We start from the raw sequence: 20,184 nt of genomic DNA on the forward strand, positions 1-20,184 counted from the left end.
TACAAATAAGGCTCTTAAACAACTGGCAGGTATAAGATTAAAATGTCTGGGCTAGTAATTAGAGCTGAAGCAATGTATTGTTTAATCTTGATACAACATATATTTTAATCACTACTACAAATAAGGCTCTTAAACAACGGTTATTTGCTAAGTTAAAAGAGGTTTTGAACCGCTTTATATTGTATTGTTGTTTATCTATTGAGAGTTGTGATTAACAGCGGTTTACTTGTAAATCGGTTTTCAAATTGTGTTTGCAGCGGTTTTTATTTTATTTTCTTGAAAACAACAGTTTATACTTTTTAGTCAAAGCCAGTAATTGTTACTCTTGAGCATTATATTGAGCTTTATATTTTATACTAAAACTAGCCGAGTGCCCGTGCAATGCAGCGGGGTTGTGCACGCAACTCGACATTGAACGTATAGTATGTGCCAGTACATACATCATCTGATGACAGTGTGCACGTAGCCCGAAATTTGACACGTAACTCGTGCAAAGCCAGTTGCGTGTAATCGAAGATTGAACACGCGTAACCGGCCCGGAATGCACGTTACTGACATTAACATGCTTAACCAACACCACGGGTGTAATTAATAACGATTACCGGTGTAGGGCGCTATGTTGAGCGCTTACCATTATTTGGTTATGTACGTTACGTGGTCCTGAACACGCGTTTATCGGCCCCGGTACATGTATTCAAAGACATCTGCGTAACCGATGACGAAAATCAAGAAGCAAACCCGAAATATACATTAATTTCAAATAAATCACTTTTGTAAACCAACCCGTTTTGGCCCTAAACCCGAATGGACTCGACATCGGTCTGACCTGCCCCTATCTACTCGAACGCGAACCAAATTAACCATTTTTTTGTATCGAATTGTTCTTACTCTAATCCACTTTTGCAAATGACTCAAGCTCACCCGACTCAACCTATTACCGGTTCTACACGGTAATCGCGTAACATGTTAAATTTTTAAAACTAAAAAACTATAGCAATATCATACTCAAATTAAAGAGAATAAAATCCTCGTTTTTATGATGTAGTTATTTTAAGAAAAATATTAAGCGTGTGAAAAGATGTGACCGTTAAAAAGTCGAGGGGTAGTTAGTTTTGAATTAGGGGGCATATGTGTAACTATTATCTAAATTTACAAAAAAAGTAGTGAAGTTGTGGGACCAAAATTATAAGTATATTTTAAAGGAATGAAGTCTTAATTACCCTTAATTTTTATATTTTTGGTGCATTGTGCGTTGTAAATAAAGTATTGACTTTTGTATCTCTTAAAATTTAAGAGGCTCCTTACTCATACTTTATATATAGTATAGATTACAGCTTCACATTAAAATACAAATATTCACCAACAACAAAAATCCAACTTTTATACCAATAATCACAACATTACAGATTTAAATACACCAACAATGATATCAAAATACATAAATCCAATATTAAGATTAATATGTATGAGAATCACTGGGCCTTGCAAACAATCTATCAAATAGTTTCGGCATATCTCATAATCAAATCTTCAAGCTCGGTAAGTGGGGCACCGTCGAGTTTTGCCAAATCTGAAAAATAAAGAAATACAAGTTAGAATAACTAACACAACCCAAAATAATCCGAACAAACCACAATCTTAAATATAAGAACCCAAACAAACCAAACCCGACCCGAACTAACGCAAACAAAAATCAAACAAACCAATGCGAACCAATTCAAACTAAAACCGAGCACGACCCGAACTAACGCAAACAAAAACCAAACAAATCGACACAAACTCTCCCATACAAAAGCCGAACACGACCTGTACTAACCCAAACCCGAAAATAAAAATAACCCAAACATTTATCGTCTTACTTTTGACCACTGAAAAAAACTGAATATTTTTTTAATCAATCATATGTAAGCCCGAAACCGAAAAACCCAAACATTTTTTTTTATTATATCTCAACCCAAAAAACGAACATTGTTAGTTCGGAAAACAGCTTGAACGTTTTTTTTCAATTATCTAAACCCAAAAACCATACAACCAGACCTAACCCCGAACAACAAACCCAACTTGGTAGTTCAAACATATAGTGTACTAAACAAAGTATATAAACATATAGAAACTACTTACAAGGTCAAGAGATTGATTTTGAGGATTATAGATAAACTCAAACATATGTTTTACAACCATGTAACAGTATTCCAAACAACGAGCGACCCTAACTCCTGAGATGTATACACCTTGCATTTAATATTTCAGGAATGGTTAGATAGATAATGAAAGATTGGCAAACCTATGATAAGAAATAGTTTACAACATACATACTATCTGAAAAAATCACAAATAATAATAATAAATATAGTTTATGTTCCTAAAAATCAAGTTGTCTTCATCAGAAGAGTGATTAGAATAAGCCATATGCATATATTTTCAATTCGACGGCATTTTTATATAAGCTCTATATTTGTACTACTAATATTTTCAATCTGCTAATTCATCCATTCCGAGTACCAATCAAGAGAGACCACACAATTTATTATATACAACTAAGCATGTAAAATTAGTACACACCAAAATATAAGTAAGCCTTAAGCCTTAAAAAGAACACGAACAAGGCTTGCTCATGTTCCTTCGTTTCATTAGGAAAATGAATGTGCTCGTGTTCAGGTACAAGGTACATAATACTTAAACACACGTAAACATGTGAACATAAATAAACAGTATATTAAGTAGTGGTGTAAATTTTATTTTACGCACAACTTGTGATTAGAAAAGGTACAGTCACGCAACAATGTTTTATAAACTAACACCAACAAGGGCTACTAATAAAGACACCAAACCTTGAACAAAATCAAATTAATATACGATAGCAAAAAGTAATCAAGTTAAAAGATCCTTATAGCCGGCCTAGCAGTTTGTTCAAACCTTTTGTTTATGGTTCTGGTTATAAACTTATAATGTTGTTGCTTGCTGCAGTTGTATTTAAACTTAATAAGCACAAAGTATATTTTGAAGTTGAGTCACTAACCCGTAGCAGTTGGTGTAACACTTTTGCTGCTGATTTGAAAGCAAACCCCCTACCAAATAGAGAACAAACCAAGAGGTCGAATATTCCACATTTCCATGAGGTCGAACATATGGGTCGAAATCAACAATAATCGACCTCATGATGTTGATTTCGACCCAGATGTTCGCTACGATATGTTAATCTCTAAACCCTAACTATTATGCATTAATCAAATAAACAACTTTAAATTTTTTCTGTTCAATTCAGTTTCAGAGAATTACCGTGACCATTTTACCATTGAATTCCACCATGGGGGAGAGTTTAGGAAATGTCTAGAAACTAAATACGAAGGGGGTATGATTACTGTTGTCAACAGAGTAAATGCAGACCTGTATTGATCGTTACTCAATGGTTTTGGGCTTGGATTATGATCTTCGGGTTTATAGACAGAAAAAAATTTAAAATAAAATGAATTAAAGTAAACATCAAACTTTGGATTGAATTGACAAACGTTTCAAACCACAGGGACGAAAATGACTATTAACTCAAAATAAAAAGGGGAAAGACAAAAATACCCTTAAACTAACGGCATAGTTGGATGTCGTTAGACGGAGAGGACGTAATTGGCTAATATTTAAAACTACAAGGACTAAATTGACAAATTTTAAAACTTTAGACTGAAGTGGCAAAAGTAGCAAACCACAGGGACGAAAATGACCATTAACTCTAAATGAAACATCTAAAATCCTATGTGTCGCTCTCTGGTTATTTCCTACGTCCTCTCAATCCATCAGATTGCATTATTTGTAAATGGAGACCTCTCACGCATATGACCCAAATTCACGGGTATAGGTCACCAAACCCAGATATTCCTTAAACGAGTTATAACATCTCATTAATTAAAAATTAACCTCACCAAATATTTTATATGAAAATCTTATAAAGTAGATATGTTAAAAATTAATATATGATTTCTTTTAAAAAAAGATATATATATATATATAATCAATAATTAAAACACAATGCTATAGCAAAAAAAATAAAATAAACGGGTCATGGGTCTCATTAAACCCAAATAACTTTTAAACCGAATTATAACATCTTATTTATTTGTGAAACTCTTTCATCATCAAATACTAAGTATATTATTAACTTTTATACAATAAATAAAATTAAAATCCAAAAAATATATAACTATTATAAACGAATAATGTAAAACCCCCATAATACAGGGGATAAAAACTAGTAATATATATAAACAAAAGCTTTAAAAGCTCTCTAGTTGCTTCATACTTTTATCAAGCCACCAGATCGCTTTATTTGTAAATGAAGGTTTCCCATGCATTTGACCCGAATTCATGGGTATGAGTCTCACCAAACCCAGATAGTTTTAAACGGATTATAACATCTCATTAAATTAAAATTTAATCTCACCAAATATTTGATATGAAATCCCTATAAAATAGGGATACACTAAAAAAATTAATATCCTTTTTTTTGAAAAAATATTATTTATAATTAATAAACAATTTTATAGTAAAAAAATAAGTGGATCACGAGTCTCACCAAACCCAGATAGTTTTTAAAACGGGTTGTAACATTTCATTTATTTGTAAAACCTTTTTATCATCAAATCATAATTACATTATTAACTTCCTCAATACATAAAATTAAAATTCAAAGAATATATAATTATTAGAAACTAATAATGTAAAACAACCCCATAATACACGGATAAAACCCGTGTGAAATGTTAGAATGTTACGTTTAGGATTATGATTCATAGTATTCTTAGAATGTGAGTCATTATCGAATTGGATTAGTATTATTATAATTAAACCCAAACCCAAACCCAAACCCAAATTCACATTAACTTTTTACGAAAATCCGAATTTGTCTTTGTAGAATTGTAGATTGCCTACACATACATAGCAATTATATAATAAGCATCAATAATGGAGAAACGGTACGTAGGCTGCTCACGCCAGCAACCCAAATTCATCAAGACTCACACGTAATCCTTCCAATTCCACTACGGTAACTCCAATTCCAATTCCAATTCCAATTCCAACCCTTTAGTTTAACCCACCCAAATCCAATCAATTTCATACCCAGTTCATCAATTTCACAACTTCAGATGTGTAATAATAATAATAATAATTAATTTAGGGTTTGTGTTCATGGAGGCGAAAACCATCGTCGGCAGTTCGGAAAGAGATGAGATGCGTGTGAAGAGGAAAACCCTTGAAGAAGTTCTTGATCAGTGCCAAAGAGCTCTTGAATTGCTCAGTAATACTGGTTGTATTGAAGAAGATGACGAAAGCTTTGATGAGGGTGTTAATGACGGTGATTTGGCTGGACCTAGCGCCGGCCGCCGTGACTCGCCGTCCGACGGCGAGGCTGATTTGGTAAATTCAGTGTTTTTGCTTCTTAAATTGTTGGTTTTTATTTGATTATTGTTGAATCGATTACATGATTTTGGTTTGTAATTTAGGGGGGTCACTTTTATCTGTAACCCGAAACCCGAATTCATGCCATCCAAACCGAGAGACTGCTAAACCAAACCCAAATTCACGCTGCCCGAACCAGAAAGTGGTCTTATCCATAGAACCCGAACTCGAACCCGAATTCATGCTACAGACCCGAGAAACTGCTAACCCAAACCACCAGAACCCGAAAGTAGTCTTATTCATATGACCAGACCCGAGAACCTGCTAACCCGAACCTAAATTCACGCTACCAGAACCCGAATTCATGCTATTCGAACCCATAAGTAGTCTTATCCATAGAACCCGGACCTGAATTCAGGCTACCAGACCCAACAAACTGCTAAACCGAACCCGAATTCACGCTACCGGAACCCGAAAGTAGTCTTATCCATAGAACCCGAACCCGAATTTATGCTACCAGACCCAAGAAACTGCTAACCCGAACCCAAACCCAAACCCAAACCCAAATATGTATTCACGCTACTAGAACGCGAAAGTAGTCTTATTCATAGAACGCGAATCTGAATTCATATGACCAGACCCGAGAAACTGCTAACCTGAACCCGAAAGTGGTCGTGTCCATGGGTTTCGGTTCTAGATTTATAATTCTCAAACCCTAGAAACCCGAAATTCGAAATCTCAACCCGAAGAACATAGTTGTCATTACTTATTTAGTCGGTTGCAAATCAACCAAAGACTCATGTTACTGTTTATTAAGTGTAGATAGTTATTAGTATTTTCCTCATAGTTATTGTTATACTAAAACACTTGTAATTAAAAAATTGATGGCAATTTATATTTGTTGAATTGTGATAATTGTTTCTTTTAGACTTTTAGCGAAGTTGTAGTTTGACTTCTGTTTGTATTGAATTTATTTAATAGTATGTGAAATTATTAATAGTTAAGTTGATTGATATCAAGGGCTAATTTATACTTTTTTTTAAAATATCTTTTTTTGTTATGTAGCTATGCAGTCTTCTAAAGTCAAGACTTGAATGCCCCGATTTTCTTGAAAAACTAGAGTGTGCACAAGTTTCAGTCCCGCAGACTTTAGCTGGTATGTATGGAAAACCTCTTCCAACTCGAAGCTCATATTTTATGAAAACTACATATTTGAATGTTATCTTTGTAATTGGTTTTTATAATGAGAAAATAAGGGAATCATCACCTAAAGTCTTGTATAACATGTAATAGTAGTAAAAAAAAATATATGAACTCTATGGAACATAGTGATAGTGCCATAGTGGCGAATGCTAACAATTGTTTGAATTAATTTTAGAAGAAAATAGTTCGTGGGACATGGTTAGTGAACACGATCTATGGGAAAGTGGAAATAACGGGTCAGATGAAGATTATGTGTTGGTTAGACAAGATGACATCGTGGATGGAATCGCATGCTTCATGGCTGCATATCTTATTTCCCTCAAAGAGACCAAGGTACACACATTTTCCTTTTTAAATAATGTTTTGAAGTTACATTTACATATTAATCCTGAATCTTATTGATTTGAGAGGACCTGTTACTCTGGTTTGTAGTTATAGAATCCTTGAAGGGCATTCTAGGCATTTTTGAATAGTCAAAACAACTTGGATAGAACACATGTGTTCTAGTTCAAATTTACGGTTTGCGTTGCAATTTTCATAGGACAAATAGATGCATGTTTCACATCTTTTACCAGGCCTAGCAAATGATAGGTGACAAACTGGGTGGGATTGGGTAACGGGTCAAAATAGTTTATGAAAGTCAATATGGATCTGATCAAGACGAATTTACCAGCAAACGCTTTTTTATTCATTTTTTTTTGTTATACAGTTAAATGTATTACTGTTTTACTGTGATTGAAAAATTACATTATTACGATTTAAGAGATTAACATCATCAGGTTAGGGCTGTTTAACAGTTTGTGGCTCACCTGATTTTTTGTTGAGCAATAAATCATTTACTAGTTAATAATTTTCCAATTTATGAGCCTTTTATCTTAAAAAAAAGGCGATGCTCTTTGTTTAACTAATTGCGTTTGTTTTTTTCACAGGATTTGAGTCCAAAACAACTCCAGGATGGTGAGTAAATCCAAATTTAACTACAATAGGTTGTGATATTGTATTCACTGTACTGATAATAAGTCCTATATTGTAGCACTTAGCAAGACATTCTCCATGAAGAAACAAAAGGGTAAGCTTCGAAAGGCATGGGACGGAAGCAAAGTTATATATAATGTTGCTTCTTGGGGTGCAACCGCAATCGGGTAAATAAACATCTGTGGTACATTATTTTTTTACACCCTCGCTTACTCTCTTGCCTAAATACATTTATGAATTTTGTTAGGATATATCAAAATCCGGCCATTCTGAGGGCTGCTTCAGCTGCATTCTGGACTTCATGCAACGTGATATCGAAGCTTTTCTAGAAAAATTGCAGCAGCAAAGTGTGTTTGATGCGCTAACGTGGTTCACAGTCTGTATGACTTTGGTTCCTAGGATTACCACACCGCCAATGTTGTCTATATTTCATTTAATTTGACTTAGTGTGATTGCTTTCTTCTTTCATCATCCAAAATCTTTCTTCATTTGTTCAAATTTGTGCCTTCCAAAGATGTGTACTTCGCGTTATAGGGTAATCAGTTATCTATCCATCACAATCATATGGTCGTTTTCCTTTTTAAAGGTTTTCGGATTGTAAATAGAAAACATTGTATTTGCGTATACATTTGCCTTGTGTGGCCGTCATTACCGGTCAATAAATCAAGTTAAGTTCGGTTCACATAATAAAAATACAGTCACTAAGAAATACATGATAGAAATACATTGTCATTAGAAAACAAATAATAAAAATACAATGTTCTCATAATAAATAAAAATACAATGTTCATATTTTGCATTGAAGAAAAACATTTTTCAGTCATAGCTTTCACTGCACCGACGTGGTTTTCACTATCGGTTTTACAAGATTGGATATACCGTTCAAGTTGACAATTATTTATTTGCTTTCGAATGAGCAATGTATTTGGAGAGTTCAAACCTAAGTTTGATTTATCATCATAATCTTTTCATTCTCTCTTAGCCTTGTATTTGCATTAACCTTTAGTTTTCTCTTAATGTGGTCTTGATCAGGGGAATGTGTAGGTACCCCCACAGGGGTTAGTGCTATCTTTTTCTTGTTTGTTTACTCTTATGTTTGTTGCACATATAGTTTACTTGGCACTACATGCTCGCTATAGTATACTGTTGTTATATATATATTTTTTAATCAGTACTCTTATATGGTTGTTGCTTTGATTCCCTTAAACACGTTTTATTTTACATAGAAGAAGAAAATATATATGGTTTTGGGAATCCTGGTTGAGAGGGAGCAACTTCTCTATTTCACATGATAGATGAAATGTTTTCCTTCATCTCATCCTCCTCATACCCTATAAATAAATATGATACGAGTAAGATTTTATTGAATGGTAGTAGCACGGGTGAATAATGCAATTGGTTGAGTGGGAGGAGGCGGTCGTTGTTCAGGCGGGGCACCGATGGAAACATACGTTAAGCGAATTCAGTCTAAGAGATACCAATTAGTTTTTATTTTAATTTTAACATACTAATATAAAAAAAATTAGTTTAATTTATTACTTTTCATTATAAGGCTTCTACTTTACTTTTTGTGTCTCATTGTTTATTTTTATTGCACCTTTAGGCTGGGTGGTATGTTCTCGCGAAGAGTATGAGGGAGATATGGCATATCCCCCCCCCCCCCCCCCTCATTTTCTTTCTTTTTTAAAAGGCTTTATTCCATTACATGAGTGTTATCGTGAAAAGACAACGGAGCCCCATGTATACGTGACATAGACATGACACAATAATCAATAGATCCCCGGCTCCGTTCCATACCACCCAACCTAATATAAAAAAAAATCAATAATATAGCTAGCATGTATAAATCTTGTTTGTGAAGTCCATCTCAACGGACTCACCACATCGTGGGAACATATAATAGATCGAACCATTCACCCCATAGGCCATATCTATATGCACCATAGCATGCTACTTTTTATATTTCACAAATGTCATGTTTATTTAGCTTTATCACATATAAAAGGGTTGCAACTTTCGATATTGACAGAATGTACAAACTTGCCGTTTAATCAACACCACATTAATAATATGATACAAAAATATTTAGGTTTTGTGTTATCATACCTAACCTATTTAATATATGAAGTCGTATTCGAGTTGACATGTTTAATCCGGTTAATCAAACTTGCGGTCTCGCTATCCTGTTTTGACCATTTTTATGATTCACCTATTCGGTTAACACGTTTATTACATCGTTACCATCAGCCAATCCCTCAAACCTTTTGTGTGTGTAGGTTTGGACTAATATATAACTAACACACATAAAAATATTGTTTGTGCCCAAATTAAACAATTCAACCAAACCATCAACCTACACACCCCTACTTGACTCATCATTCTCCTTTATAAATTCCCATGCGCTTGGTTTTTCATTGGCCAAAAACATTGTGAGATTTATGAACAAAATAGCTTTGAATTGACAAAGGTATATTTATTGGAGTTACTCGTTTGAGTTCGCGTGCGTGCAAAGAAGTGTAACGAAAGGGCACAAAAGAAACTTGGAATGCAAGTTTGATGGAGTACGAGTAAGCTTAGGTCTAGTTAATTATATATTGTTCTTTGTTTGTTTTTTTTTTCTTTTTAATTAGGAGATAAGTTGGTTAAGGTTATGTATGTCTAGATTAGGTTAAGATAAATACGAGTTGATTAGGAGTGGATGAAGTGTTACCTTATAGTTCAAAGTTTGAGTATTCTAATTTGGTCGGAATGAGTTTGATTAGGAGTGGCCAGTGGGTGAAATAGGCTGTGCTATTTGTGAGATTTAGTGACATATCGGATATAGTTGTTGTATATAGTATATTAATACGCAGTGACGAAATTTGGACAAAGATGTCGAGGGGGCCGGACGAAAATACACATTAAAAAAAGCGTAAACGGAGGGGACAGGGATCAAATTTTCGGTTGAAAACGGATAAATTTACACTACATATAAAAAATGTCGGATGAAAACGGGTAAATTTACACTACTGCACAAAAAACGGAGGGGGCCGGAGCCACCCCTGGCCCCAACTATCCTTCGCCAGTATTTAATAGAGTAGTTGATCAACTAGATTGTGATCATCCCATGCTATTGGTCTAATACTCTAATGGTATCATGCTCCCTCTTATAAATGTGAAATTGTGAGTTTAAATCCATCATTACACGTGCAAAGTAACTGTGAGTTTCTGTTCCTATATTCTTTTGTCTTTCTACGTCATTATATATCAGCCAGTTAGTTCTAACCCGACTCAATGTTCCTGTAAACCGACGTAAATCAAGAAAATCTAGAAAGTAAAAACCAAAACATGTATGCTTCGAACCTTAAATACATTCATTAATTTTTCAAAAACTTTAATAATAATTAAAATATTACTTTATATTTATTTAATTATTAACCCGTCAGTTACGTCTTGTATTTGGATTTTATTATTATCTTTACTATATATAATACACCAAACAAGGGTAAATTAAAACACTCATTTTTAAGTAATTTACAACACTTAAAGCATTGAGGTACATGTGTTAGTAAGGGTAAACTTGTCTTTTAAACATAATCCATTCAACTTACAAGTTTGATCCCTAATCTTTAACCATATTATGTTTTTAATTTAAGTTGTAAACTAACTTCTCACCCATGATTTTTATTCACTATAGCCTTTTCAAACGTTAATATTTTTATAAAAAAATTACACCATAAAAACGAGCATTTTATTCTATTTAATTTGGATATGATATTGTTATAATTTTTTTCATTTTAAATAAATTAATGTGTTACATAGGGGTGTTCAGTGTCGGTTTTGATGGTTTTTAAGTTAAACTTGAGAGTCCAACCGTTAATACTGATTTTTTTGTCATCCAAAACCAAACTCAATCATTAAAAGTTGAAACCAAATCGTTACTAACGGTCTGGTTGCATTTTGGTTTCACAGTTTAAACTTTAATAATAAATTTAGGTTAAAATAATTATTAATTTAAATGTACCATCAATTTTAACTAAACACCAACATAATATGATACTCGAGAGTATCATAAATAAAAAAATGATAATAGCCACATAAATCGTAAATATTAATGGAAGATCTAGGACGTGAAATAATACAAAAAAGATCACAAAATGAGTAATACTGCAATTATGTTAATTTGAAGTTGTATAGCCAAGTTATTTGTAATAAAAAGATTATGTTCAACTAAATTTTAACTATATATAATATATATTACAAAACATATCTAATAATTAATAATAAAAAAACATTAAAATGCATTCAACATTTACAGTCTGGTCTGGTTTCATATGGCCGGTTGCTAGTATAAACCGCGAACCAACCGTTCACTACGTTTTGAAAATTTTGAAACCGACCAACAAACCGAAAGTTAAAAAAGGAAAAGAAAAAAGAAGTCAACCAATGACCGGTTTAAACGATTTCAAGGTTCTAACCGAACCATAAACACTTATATTTATTACGTGAGTAACAAATATAATTAGACGTGAAAGTAATGACAGAGAAAATCGTTTGAAGAAAAAACTGAAGTAAACGGTTGCCTTCTTTGTTCTTCAATTCTCCTTTGTTCCCATTTACCCCTAAAATTATTATTCGAGATTTACGCCGAACCCTAATAATTCTCGAATTATAAATCAAAATGATCGGATGGCTCAAACAACTCCGATTCGCTTTCGGTGCTTCGTTTATTTGGCTCGTCTGCTTAATTTATTTCACTCAGGTTTCATCATTTACTTGTTCTCATTTTTCATTCCGATTGATTCGATTGTTATGCGATTTGCTATTTCGGTTGTATGTTTCAGATTCAGAAGTTGTATGTGATATTATTTATGCGTGTTTTGTTTCAATTGATGTGTTTATGTTGATCACTGGATTATGATCTGAATTCTAGGGTTTGAATGAGAATGTGTATGATCTGTAGTGAAGACAGTTAATGGATTTTGGATTTTGAAATATGATTGTTGAAGCTGGGGATATAGGTTTAGGCTTTGAGATTTTAAATCTGATTAGTTGGAATTGGATTCTAATAAGTAGTCAAATATGTAGAGAGAAGGGGTCAATTCCATGCTATTTATTGCACCAATAAGCACAATTGTTATTTTCCGCTTTTACTCAGTCGATAGATTCTCCCTTGTAGTTGCAGTGATTATATCCTCCATAAATCTTGGTTCTTTTTTTCTTTTCCTTTTCATGGAAAAAGAGGCCGAGTTGTATACTATTTTTAAGTTTCTAAGTTAGAACTTTTATAAACACTTTCTTGCCACATCTTGGTTGTATGTTACTATGTTTGTGTTATCTCTCCCATTATCAGTACCATTATGTTTTCTTGTTACTAATCAGTGAAAATTTTTGTTACACATTTATTTCTTTAGGGTTTTAGATCATTTGTCTGGACAGCGGTTTCGTATCAGCTTAAAGACAAACTAAAGCTGTCGCCCTCAGCTTCTCAGTTAGTGACTTCAGTAGCATTTTTTCCATGGAGCATAAAACCAATTTACGGGTATTGATCTAGCATTCTAGCTATTTTTTTCGAAATATATTTACTAAATGTAGTTCTAACCATCATCAAGAAGCACCAAATATAACCAAGAGATGGTTATAAAACCTCTCTGTATGGCGTATAGACGCATTTGTAAATCAGTTTTCATGTGTATCTGTAATATGTTTACATGTGTGCATTTCTGGATGCAGAATTTTGTCAGATTGTATTCCAATAAAAGGAAAGAAACGGATTCCTTATTTAGTCATTGCAACTCTTCTCTCACTCTTTCCATGGGTGATTATTGGTCTGCAAGAAAACATAAGAAACTCAAGAGATCAACTTATGATCTTCTTATTGTTACAGAATCTTGGATCTGCAATGGCGGATGTTGTCATTGATGCAATGATTGCTGAAGCTGCAAGACTTGAAAAGTATGTCTACCAGTCGGTTTCCCGTTCCTCTTGTTGTTTTGTTTTTGTATTTCCTTTTCTTCTTTCTAAGATATATAGCATTCTTTTTATCGCGAGAAAGATATATATTAATGACACTGAGGTCAAAAAAGGACTGATTTTGAACTTCACAATTGACATGAATTCTTTTTGTCCAGAATCTTTAAAAAAACAATTTAGGTTCTTGAATATGATTACTAAATTAACCTTACCTGTTTCCTTTTTAATTATTTATTTTTATGTTACTCATTTAGCCCGTTAGTGAAAGTATGTATTTTTAATTTTCTTGCAAATTAACGTGTGGTCAGGGCTAAGTTTGCTGGCGACCTGCAATCAGTATCATGGATGGCAATGGCTCTTGGTGGAATCTGTGGGAGTTTATTAGGAGGATATGCATTAAGTAACTTTCAGATGGAAAACATATTTTTGGTATTTGCTGTGTTACCAGCTGTACAACTACTTTCATGTGTTTTTGTGAACGAAAGTTCTGAAAGCTGTGAGCCTAAAGTAAAGCTTTCTACATCTAATGATACCAATGGAATAGATGGAACTATATCAGATGAAGATGAATCTTTGGTTCGCGTGCATAAAACCAAATCTTTGAGGAGAAACAAGAGTTCTAAACAGAAAAAGAAGAAAAACATTAACAGAAGCAACGATCAGATGCCTGAAAAAGATGTTTCTTTATCATCACAATTGCTTCAGTCATTGAAAACCGCTGGTTTTACTTTGTTTAAGGCTTTTCGACAACCAATTATTTTCAGGTACGGAATGGTCAACTTTTATGTACAATTAGTTTTCATTCCTACTGAACTAAAATATATGCAAAATGTCACCAAACCTGTAGTTCAGTAATAGTGTCACTAAGCCTGTAGACTGTAGTTTAATAATAGTGTTTGATCGTTTGCCACATATCTGACTTTAGGCCTTTAGATTAAAAGAAGTGAATCAAGATTGAATAATCACATGAAATTAAGAGGTGCTCATGTGTATGTGATTACTTAAATCCTTTTACCATCTAATAAAAATCTAAGGGCCTACTAGCCTGCTTTGGTTTTGTGGATCTCAAATAAACCCACCAGATACGAAAATCTTTATTATAGAAAAAAACATAATGATCTTGTGGATCAAAGTTATATGTGGCAATTTCGACCCGTTTATTAATGAATGGTTGGATATTCGTGATGGTTGATATCAAACATGTCAAATCAAAAGATTTAGCTAAGGGGGAACATGTGCACACGTGCAAAGTCTATTTTTAATGCACAAAACCCCTAATTCGTTTCATTAATTTATGTTGATTATATTGTAATAGTATTGTTTTTGTCAAATGTAACCATCATTAACACACATTGTGCAAATAGGTCACTTAAATCTAAAACTTAAACAAGAAAAAGAAGTTATTGCAGTTTTCATTGGGTGGAGGAAGTAGGCAATGAAATATAGAATGCTTGAATATTAACCGTCTGAAACACCATTTCTAAAATCATGAAAAGATATTTATTTTGTTAGTCTTGACTTTTAATTTGATTTAACCTGGAGACCAGACCAATGGCTTGGTTTTTCCTAGCACAGGTAACGATGCCAAACCTATCAACCGTCATGTTTTACTACCAGACAGAAGTCCTAAACTTGGAAGCGTCGTTTCTGGGGACTACACGTGTTATTGGATGGATCGGACTCATGATTGGAACTTTTATTTACAATCGGTTTTTAAAGAGAATGAAATTAAGAAGAATTCTCATGTAAGTTTTTGTTGAAAATCACACTTGAACGCTTAATAAGCTGCTGCTTTTGGTTATTGGTCTCAATATTTGAATTATATGTATGCAGGTTTGCACATGTTACTCTGGCTTTGATAACTCTTCTGGATATAGTTCTGGTTACAAGATTGAATGTTTCACTAGGTGTGTCAGATAAGACAATGATGTTGTTTGGATCTGTTATCTCAGATGCAATCAATCAGTTCAAGTAAGTATATCTTTGTATGTTTGCATCTAGGTTGTTCTTTTAGTGTTTTCTTGTAGTTTAACAAGAGGACGGTTTGTTCCCACTATGCCTGACAAACAGGCAGGTTGGGTTGGATCAAAATGGGGTTCGGATCAAAGTGGTTTCGATTCAAATGGGTCGGGTAAAAGAGTGTGAACCTAGGCTCATGTTATTTCGAAAAATATCGATTTGGTTCGTGTCAAACTATGTTTGGGTCCAAGTGTCAGACTGGATTCGTGTCAAAATGGGCTGTCTTAAAAATATTAAGTTAGTTCTTGTCCAAGTGTCAGATTGGGTTCAGGTCAAAACAGCTCATGTTAAGTAATATCAATTTGGTGTGGGTCAAATTAGACTGTTTTAAGTAATATCAATTTGATTTGGGTTCAATGTCAAATTGGGTTCTGGTCAAATTAAGTTGTTTTAAAAATGTATCAAAGTGGTCCGGGTTCAAGTGTTAGACTAGGTTTGGGTCAAAACTCAAAACAGGCCGTTCAAAAGAAGTGTCATTTGGGTTCAGGTCAAACTAGGTTTGGGTTCAAGTTAGGGATGAGCAAATGGTACTGGGTACCGGCACCGAATCGGGTACTGTTGGCATCAACTTTTAAGGTTTTGGGATTGGTACGGTAGCGCTATTTTCTCGCCTTTTTGCCATTGGTTCCGGTACTGTACCGAGTATTTTTGGTACCAGTGCTGATATCCATTTTTGGGGATTTTTGGTACCAGTATCGGGTTCATTTCTAGTTCAAGTGTCAATATGGGTTCGGGTCAAAATGGGTTGTTTTAAAAAAATCAAGTTGGTTTGGGTCCTAGTGCCATACTGGGTTTGGGTCAAAACAGTCATTTTAGAAAAGAAAAAAAATATCTAAAGTTGTCAAAGTCTAATCTATTTCAAACAAGAAAACTATTTATTTGACCTTTTAAAGCAAACTATAACTTCGTTGACCAACTTTCTCATTGACTTGCAGGTTCATGCCTTTCCTTGTATTATCAGGCCATCTATGCCCACCTGGCATAGAAGGGACTTTATTCGCCCTCTTCATGTCCATAAACAACCTTGGGGCCACAATCAGCGGGTTTCTTGGTGCGGGGTTGGCTTCGGTTTTAAACATCTCTTCAGGTTCTTTTGACAACCTTAGTGTCGGGATAGCTATTCAAGTCATCTGCACATTTTTGCCAGTCGGTTTCCTGTTTTTGATACCGGAGGAAGCTACAGGGGTATCAGCATAATAGATACACATGAATGTTGTTCTCATATTTTGTTAGATATTTAACGGTCAGGGTATGGGTATAGTTCAGATAGATGCATTTATACACCCATGAAGTGTTGATTCTTGAATTTTGAATAGTTGAGGTGGATAGTGGTCAGTCAGTTATAGCTAGCTAAGAGAGATTCATATATTCATGTTTGTTTGGTGTTGGTTAGGCTCGAGCTCAGGCTCGGCTTGAAAAGCGTGAATATTTATATTGGAAGGTTTTCTTTTAATTTTTTTTTTCAAATATGTAGGAATAATATCCGTTAACAAATTTATATATAACCACAAGTCCAAATATTAGCAACTCGTTTTTTGTGGGTTTTAGCCAAGAACTAGATGCTAAAATTGCAACCAAAAGCAATACAAAACCGATTTATGATGTTTTAATGGTTAGAACCGACAAAAATCAAGCCATTGATGATGCTCTAACAATAATATCATTTTCAATTTTTGTTTATCTATTTGTACGCACTTGAGAGTTGAGGATCAAAAAACCTAATGGAACCCGAGTCGTGCTTGTTATTGTTCGAGTTTGATAAATACTCAACTCAAGCAAGCTAGAGTTACTTCACTCGTTTGCCATTACGCAAATAAAACATATAAAAGCAGACAAAATGTTACTACATATGAAGTTCTATGAGTATTAATAAAGTATACATCTTTAAAGTTGTTGTAGCAAACTAACAACCTTCACGTGTGCTTAACTGCTTAATTGTTCCCTGTCACACCATCTCATATTTTTCTTACACACAACTGTGAATATAGTTGAGAGTTCCTACTTTTAATTAGAGTTCCAAGTTCAATCTATTAGTGAGTCCCCTATTGTTTTGTTGGTGCTTCTCCTTTTCGATCTCTATCTATCAAATTTAACTAAAAACACATTTTGTATTTTAATTATATATATATTTTTTAAAATCTTCAACATCACATTCTTCATCTTTGTTTCTATCGTACTAAAAGAAAACTTATTTTTATAATTTTATTCTTTTTTATACATTCACAATAATCATATAAAGTGTAAATAGTAGCCTTTTAAAGATAGAGAGTTAAGAGCACTCATATTGGAGTCTTTAAAATCTACTTTCTCTATAAATATATAAAAAAAACAACTAAAACATCCCGTTGGAATAGTTATAATAAAGAAAAGTTTGACAAATACAATAGTGACCCTCTATATTTAGAGGGTTACTATTAATCAATGATCAATCTATATAATATTGTGGGTGTATAAAATTGTGATAAAGAAATAAAATAATTGTTTGTGAGTACGATAGAGATGAATTCAAGAATGAGACTTGAGAAGTCTTTAAAAAATAAAGTTTAGAGAAAAATGTGGTTTTTAGTTAAATTGTATATATGGAGATAGAGACTCGGATGAAAATGCTTTAAAGTACTAACTATAAAACTCGGATGAGCATGGGATTTGAGTGCTATACTTGTAATCCACTATTAGCGAAGCGTTTAGATTCATTCGTTGGTGAGTTAATAAAAATGTTAATAGTTTGTGGTTAACTAGTACAAGTAAGTGTCCATTGTACTGAATCATTGGAAAGAATACAATAAAATTTTCATATCATACATTCTCTCCCTAATCTCAAATCTCGTAATTGTTTTCGTATATTCATTTGTTCTTTCACGCCCTTATTCTTCATCCTCCTTAATAGCTAAAAATCATGCATCGGATTAGCCCCACCAGAGCGATCCATGTCCATCTATATCGAGCGTGTAAGACATACAATTGATTGTCCCATACGACCATATCAATGCTTGTACCTCATATAACAACCGGAGATTAATGTTGTTGCAGTGATTGCTCCACTACAACAAGGCTTCATCTCTCTAAATATATGAAAGAAATGTTTATTACATTCATTAGGAGAGAAAGGATTTGAAGAAACACAGATCTACTTCCCACTAATGGGTCCTAGATCTAATGAGTCAACAGGGTAGGATACGGTTAACTGCCAACACGATATGAACCCAATTGCCCAAAGTCCAGTGACGAAGACCTGCAAAACAGACACCGTGAGCTCGTTACGGAAAGGACAAGAGGAGGGTCTTCCCGTAACCACCATCCGGCGTGAGAATAAGTACCGTTATGTAAAAGATAAGCACTTAAGTAAATTGAGAGAGTACGGTGGGAATGAATGAATACCTCATGATGACTGAGAGGGTATTTATAGCCGAAGAGTGTGGGGAAGTGATCGGGCCAGCTGTCCCTTAAGAAGATGCTCTTATAACCACCTGGACACGTGTCGTCATACGATAGGTTCAGCTTATACGTTGCATGTGCATGTATAACAACCTAGACACGCGTCCTTCTGATATTGGTTAAGGGGTAATATTAGCCATGTGCATGGTTATAACGGCCTTGCAAGGTGCCACTGGTTAATTGGCCGAAGTATCACGTATTGCCCAAGAAAGCATCTTGGGAAATCTTCTAGAAGGTAATTGGTTATTGACAGCTGTCCCGGAGCATTACCTCGTGGTCATTTACGCGGAAGGATATTTCTTCTTGTGGATGACTTTTGAGGGTGTCCGGATGCTTCCGCATGTTTCATAAGAGTGTTTTTTCCTCAAATGATTTATGCGGATGATTCATATGTCCTGCGGGTGCCTTATGAGGGACTTCTGGTTGACCCGCGGGCATTATTTAGGGGTATTTGGGTCTTTTTGGTACCCTACCTTTATAAGTCCTGATGTGCTCAAAACAGTCAATTAAATATTAACTAAATTAAACAAGTAATAAAAACTAGACCTGAGACTCAACTAAACAAAACACCGGCAAGTGAACCGATCAATTGTATTAAAGCTAAGTAAGTCCGGAATATCAAACCCACAGGACTCTATAAATTACGTTAATTAACTAATTAGACTCAAATTACGACACGACTATTTATTATTAATGTTTTAAGAGAGATTTTAAACTAATATTAAACTAAGAAAGTAAATAAACAAGTAAACGAGAAACAAGCAATCAAACACAAGATTGAAACCAATAAGAGAAGGAATCTACCTAGGTAAGAATCCCATGCAGCAACAATCATCAAGCAATGGACAAATAACATGATTATGGAGACTGATTTCTAAACGTATTCATCTAATAAACCCTAAAGGACCCCGACTGAATCAAATGGAATCCCAAAGAACAATTATTAGATTATTAAGCAATCAGTTGAATTGATTTCCGCAAAGTTATCAAATAAGGTTAATTAATAGTATCATAGGCAAGCAATCTTACGAAACACTAAACCCTAGATAACTCGATAAGCTAAACATGACATCATGAACATGGATCAACACAATAAGCAAGAATATTGTCACTATCTATCCTAGCATGCAATTGACCAAGACACATGAACAACTCCTCACCTTACAGCTATTGGAATTTGGCAAAGCATTCATAATCCTAATCAACAATCAA

At 34.0% G+C, this 20,184-nt stretch overlaps 2 protein-coding genes across 4 annotated transcripts; both read left to right on the top strand.

Annotated features, from left to right (window-relative positions):
• Positions 1 to 4,885: 4,885 nt before the first annotated feature.
• Positions 4,886 to 8,054, top strand: LOC143596149 (uncharacterized). Of its 3 annotated transcripts, XM_077074996.1 has the most exons (7): positions 4,886 to 5,035; positions 5,168 to 5,406; positions 6,454 to 6,544; positions 6,767 to 6,924; positions 7,521 to 7,548; positions 7,625 to 7,733; positions 7,814 to 8,054. In XM_077074996.1, exons 2-7 carry the CDS (start codon positions 5,179 to 5,181, stop codon positions 7,893 to 7,895), a joined length of 696 nt encoding a protein of 231 aa, XP_076931111.1. In that variant the 5' UTR covers positions 4,886 to 5,035; positions 5,168 to 5,178; the 3' UTR covers positions 7,896 to 8,054. The 3 variants fall into 3 exon arrangements, with proteins under 3 accessions (XP_076931111.1, XP_076931110.1, XP_076931112.1); XM_077074995.1 differs by lacking the exon at positions 4,886 to 5,035 and having other exon boundaries at positions 5,053 to 5,406; XM_077074997.1 differs by lacking the exon at positions 4,886 to 5,035 and having other exon boundaries at positions 5,053 to 5,406; positions 6,770 to 6,924.
• Positions 8,055 to 12,136: 4,082 nt separating this feature from the next.
• LOC143596150 (putative folate-biopterin transporter 4) lies at positions 12,137 to 16,909 on the top strand. Its single transcript, XM_077074998.1, has 7 exons — positions 12,137 to 12,307; positions 12,960 to 13,087; positions 13,279 to 13,500; positions 13,827 to 14,282; positions 15,066 to 15,263; positions 15,352 to 15,489; positions 16,473 to 16,909. The coding sequence occupies exons 1-7, from the start codon at positions 12,227 to 12,229 to the stop codon at positions 16,732 to 16,734; spliced, it is 1,485 nt and encodes a 494-aa protein (XP_076931113.1). The 5' UTR covers positions 12,137 to 12,226; the 3' UTR covers positions 16,735 to 16,909.
• Positions 16,910 to 20,184: the final 3,275 nt, after the last annotated feature.

This window comes from Bidens hawaiensis, unplaced genomic scaffold (assembly GCF_021521415.1).
Source record: "Bidens hawaiensis isolate Kalapana, Puna unplaced genomic scaffold, B.hawaiensis_p1.1 tig00046108_1, whole genome shotgun sequence".
Lineage (NCBI taxonomy): Eukaryota > Viridiplantae > Streptophyta > Magnoliopsida > Asterales > Asteraceae > Bidens > Bidens hawaiensis.

Excerpts from the sequence above, each read along its gene's own strand:
- LOC143596149 (XM_077074996.1), top strand. The coding sequence starts at position 5,179 with ATGGAGGCGAAAACCATCGTCGGCAGTTCGGAAAGAGATGAGATGCGT. Across the intron at positions 6,925-7,520 it reads TTTCCCTCAAAGAGACCAAG|GATTTGAGTCCAAAACAACT; the intron begins GTACACACATTT and ends TTTTTTTCACAG. Across the intron at positions 7,734-7,813 it reads TGGGGTGCAACCGCAATCGG|GATATATCAAAATCCGGCCA; the intron begins GTAAATAAACAT and ends GAATTTTGTTAG.
- LOC143596150 (XM_077074998.1), top strand. The coding sequence starts at position 12,227 with ATGATCGGATGGCTCAAACAACTCCGATTCGCTTTCGGTGCTTCGTTT. Across the intron at positions 14,283-15,065 it reads CGACAACCAATTATTTTCAG|ACCAATGGCTTGGTTTTTCC; the intron begins GTACGGAATGGT and ends CCTGGAGACCAG. Across the intron at positions 15,264-15,351 it reads AAATTAAGAAGAATTCTCAT|GTTTGCACATGTTACTCTGG; the intron begins GTAAGTTTTTGT and ends ATATGTATGCAG.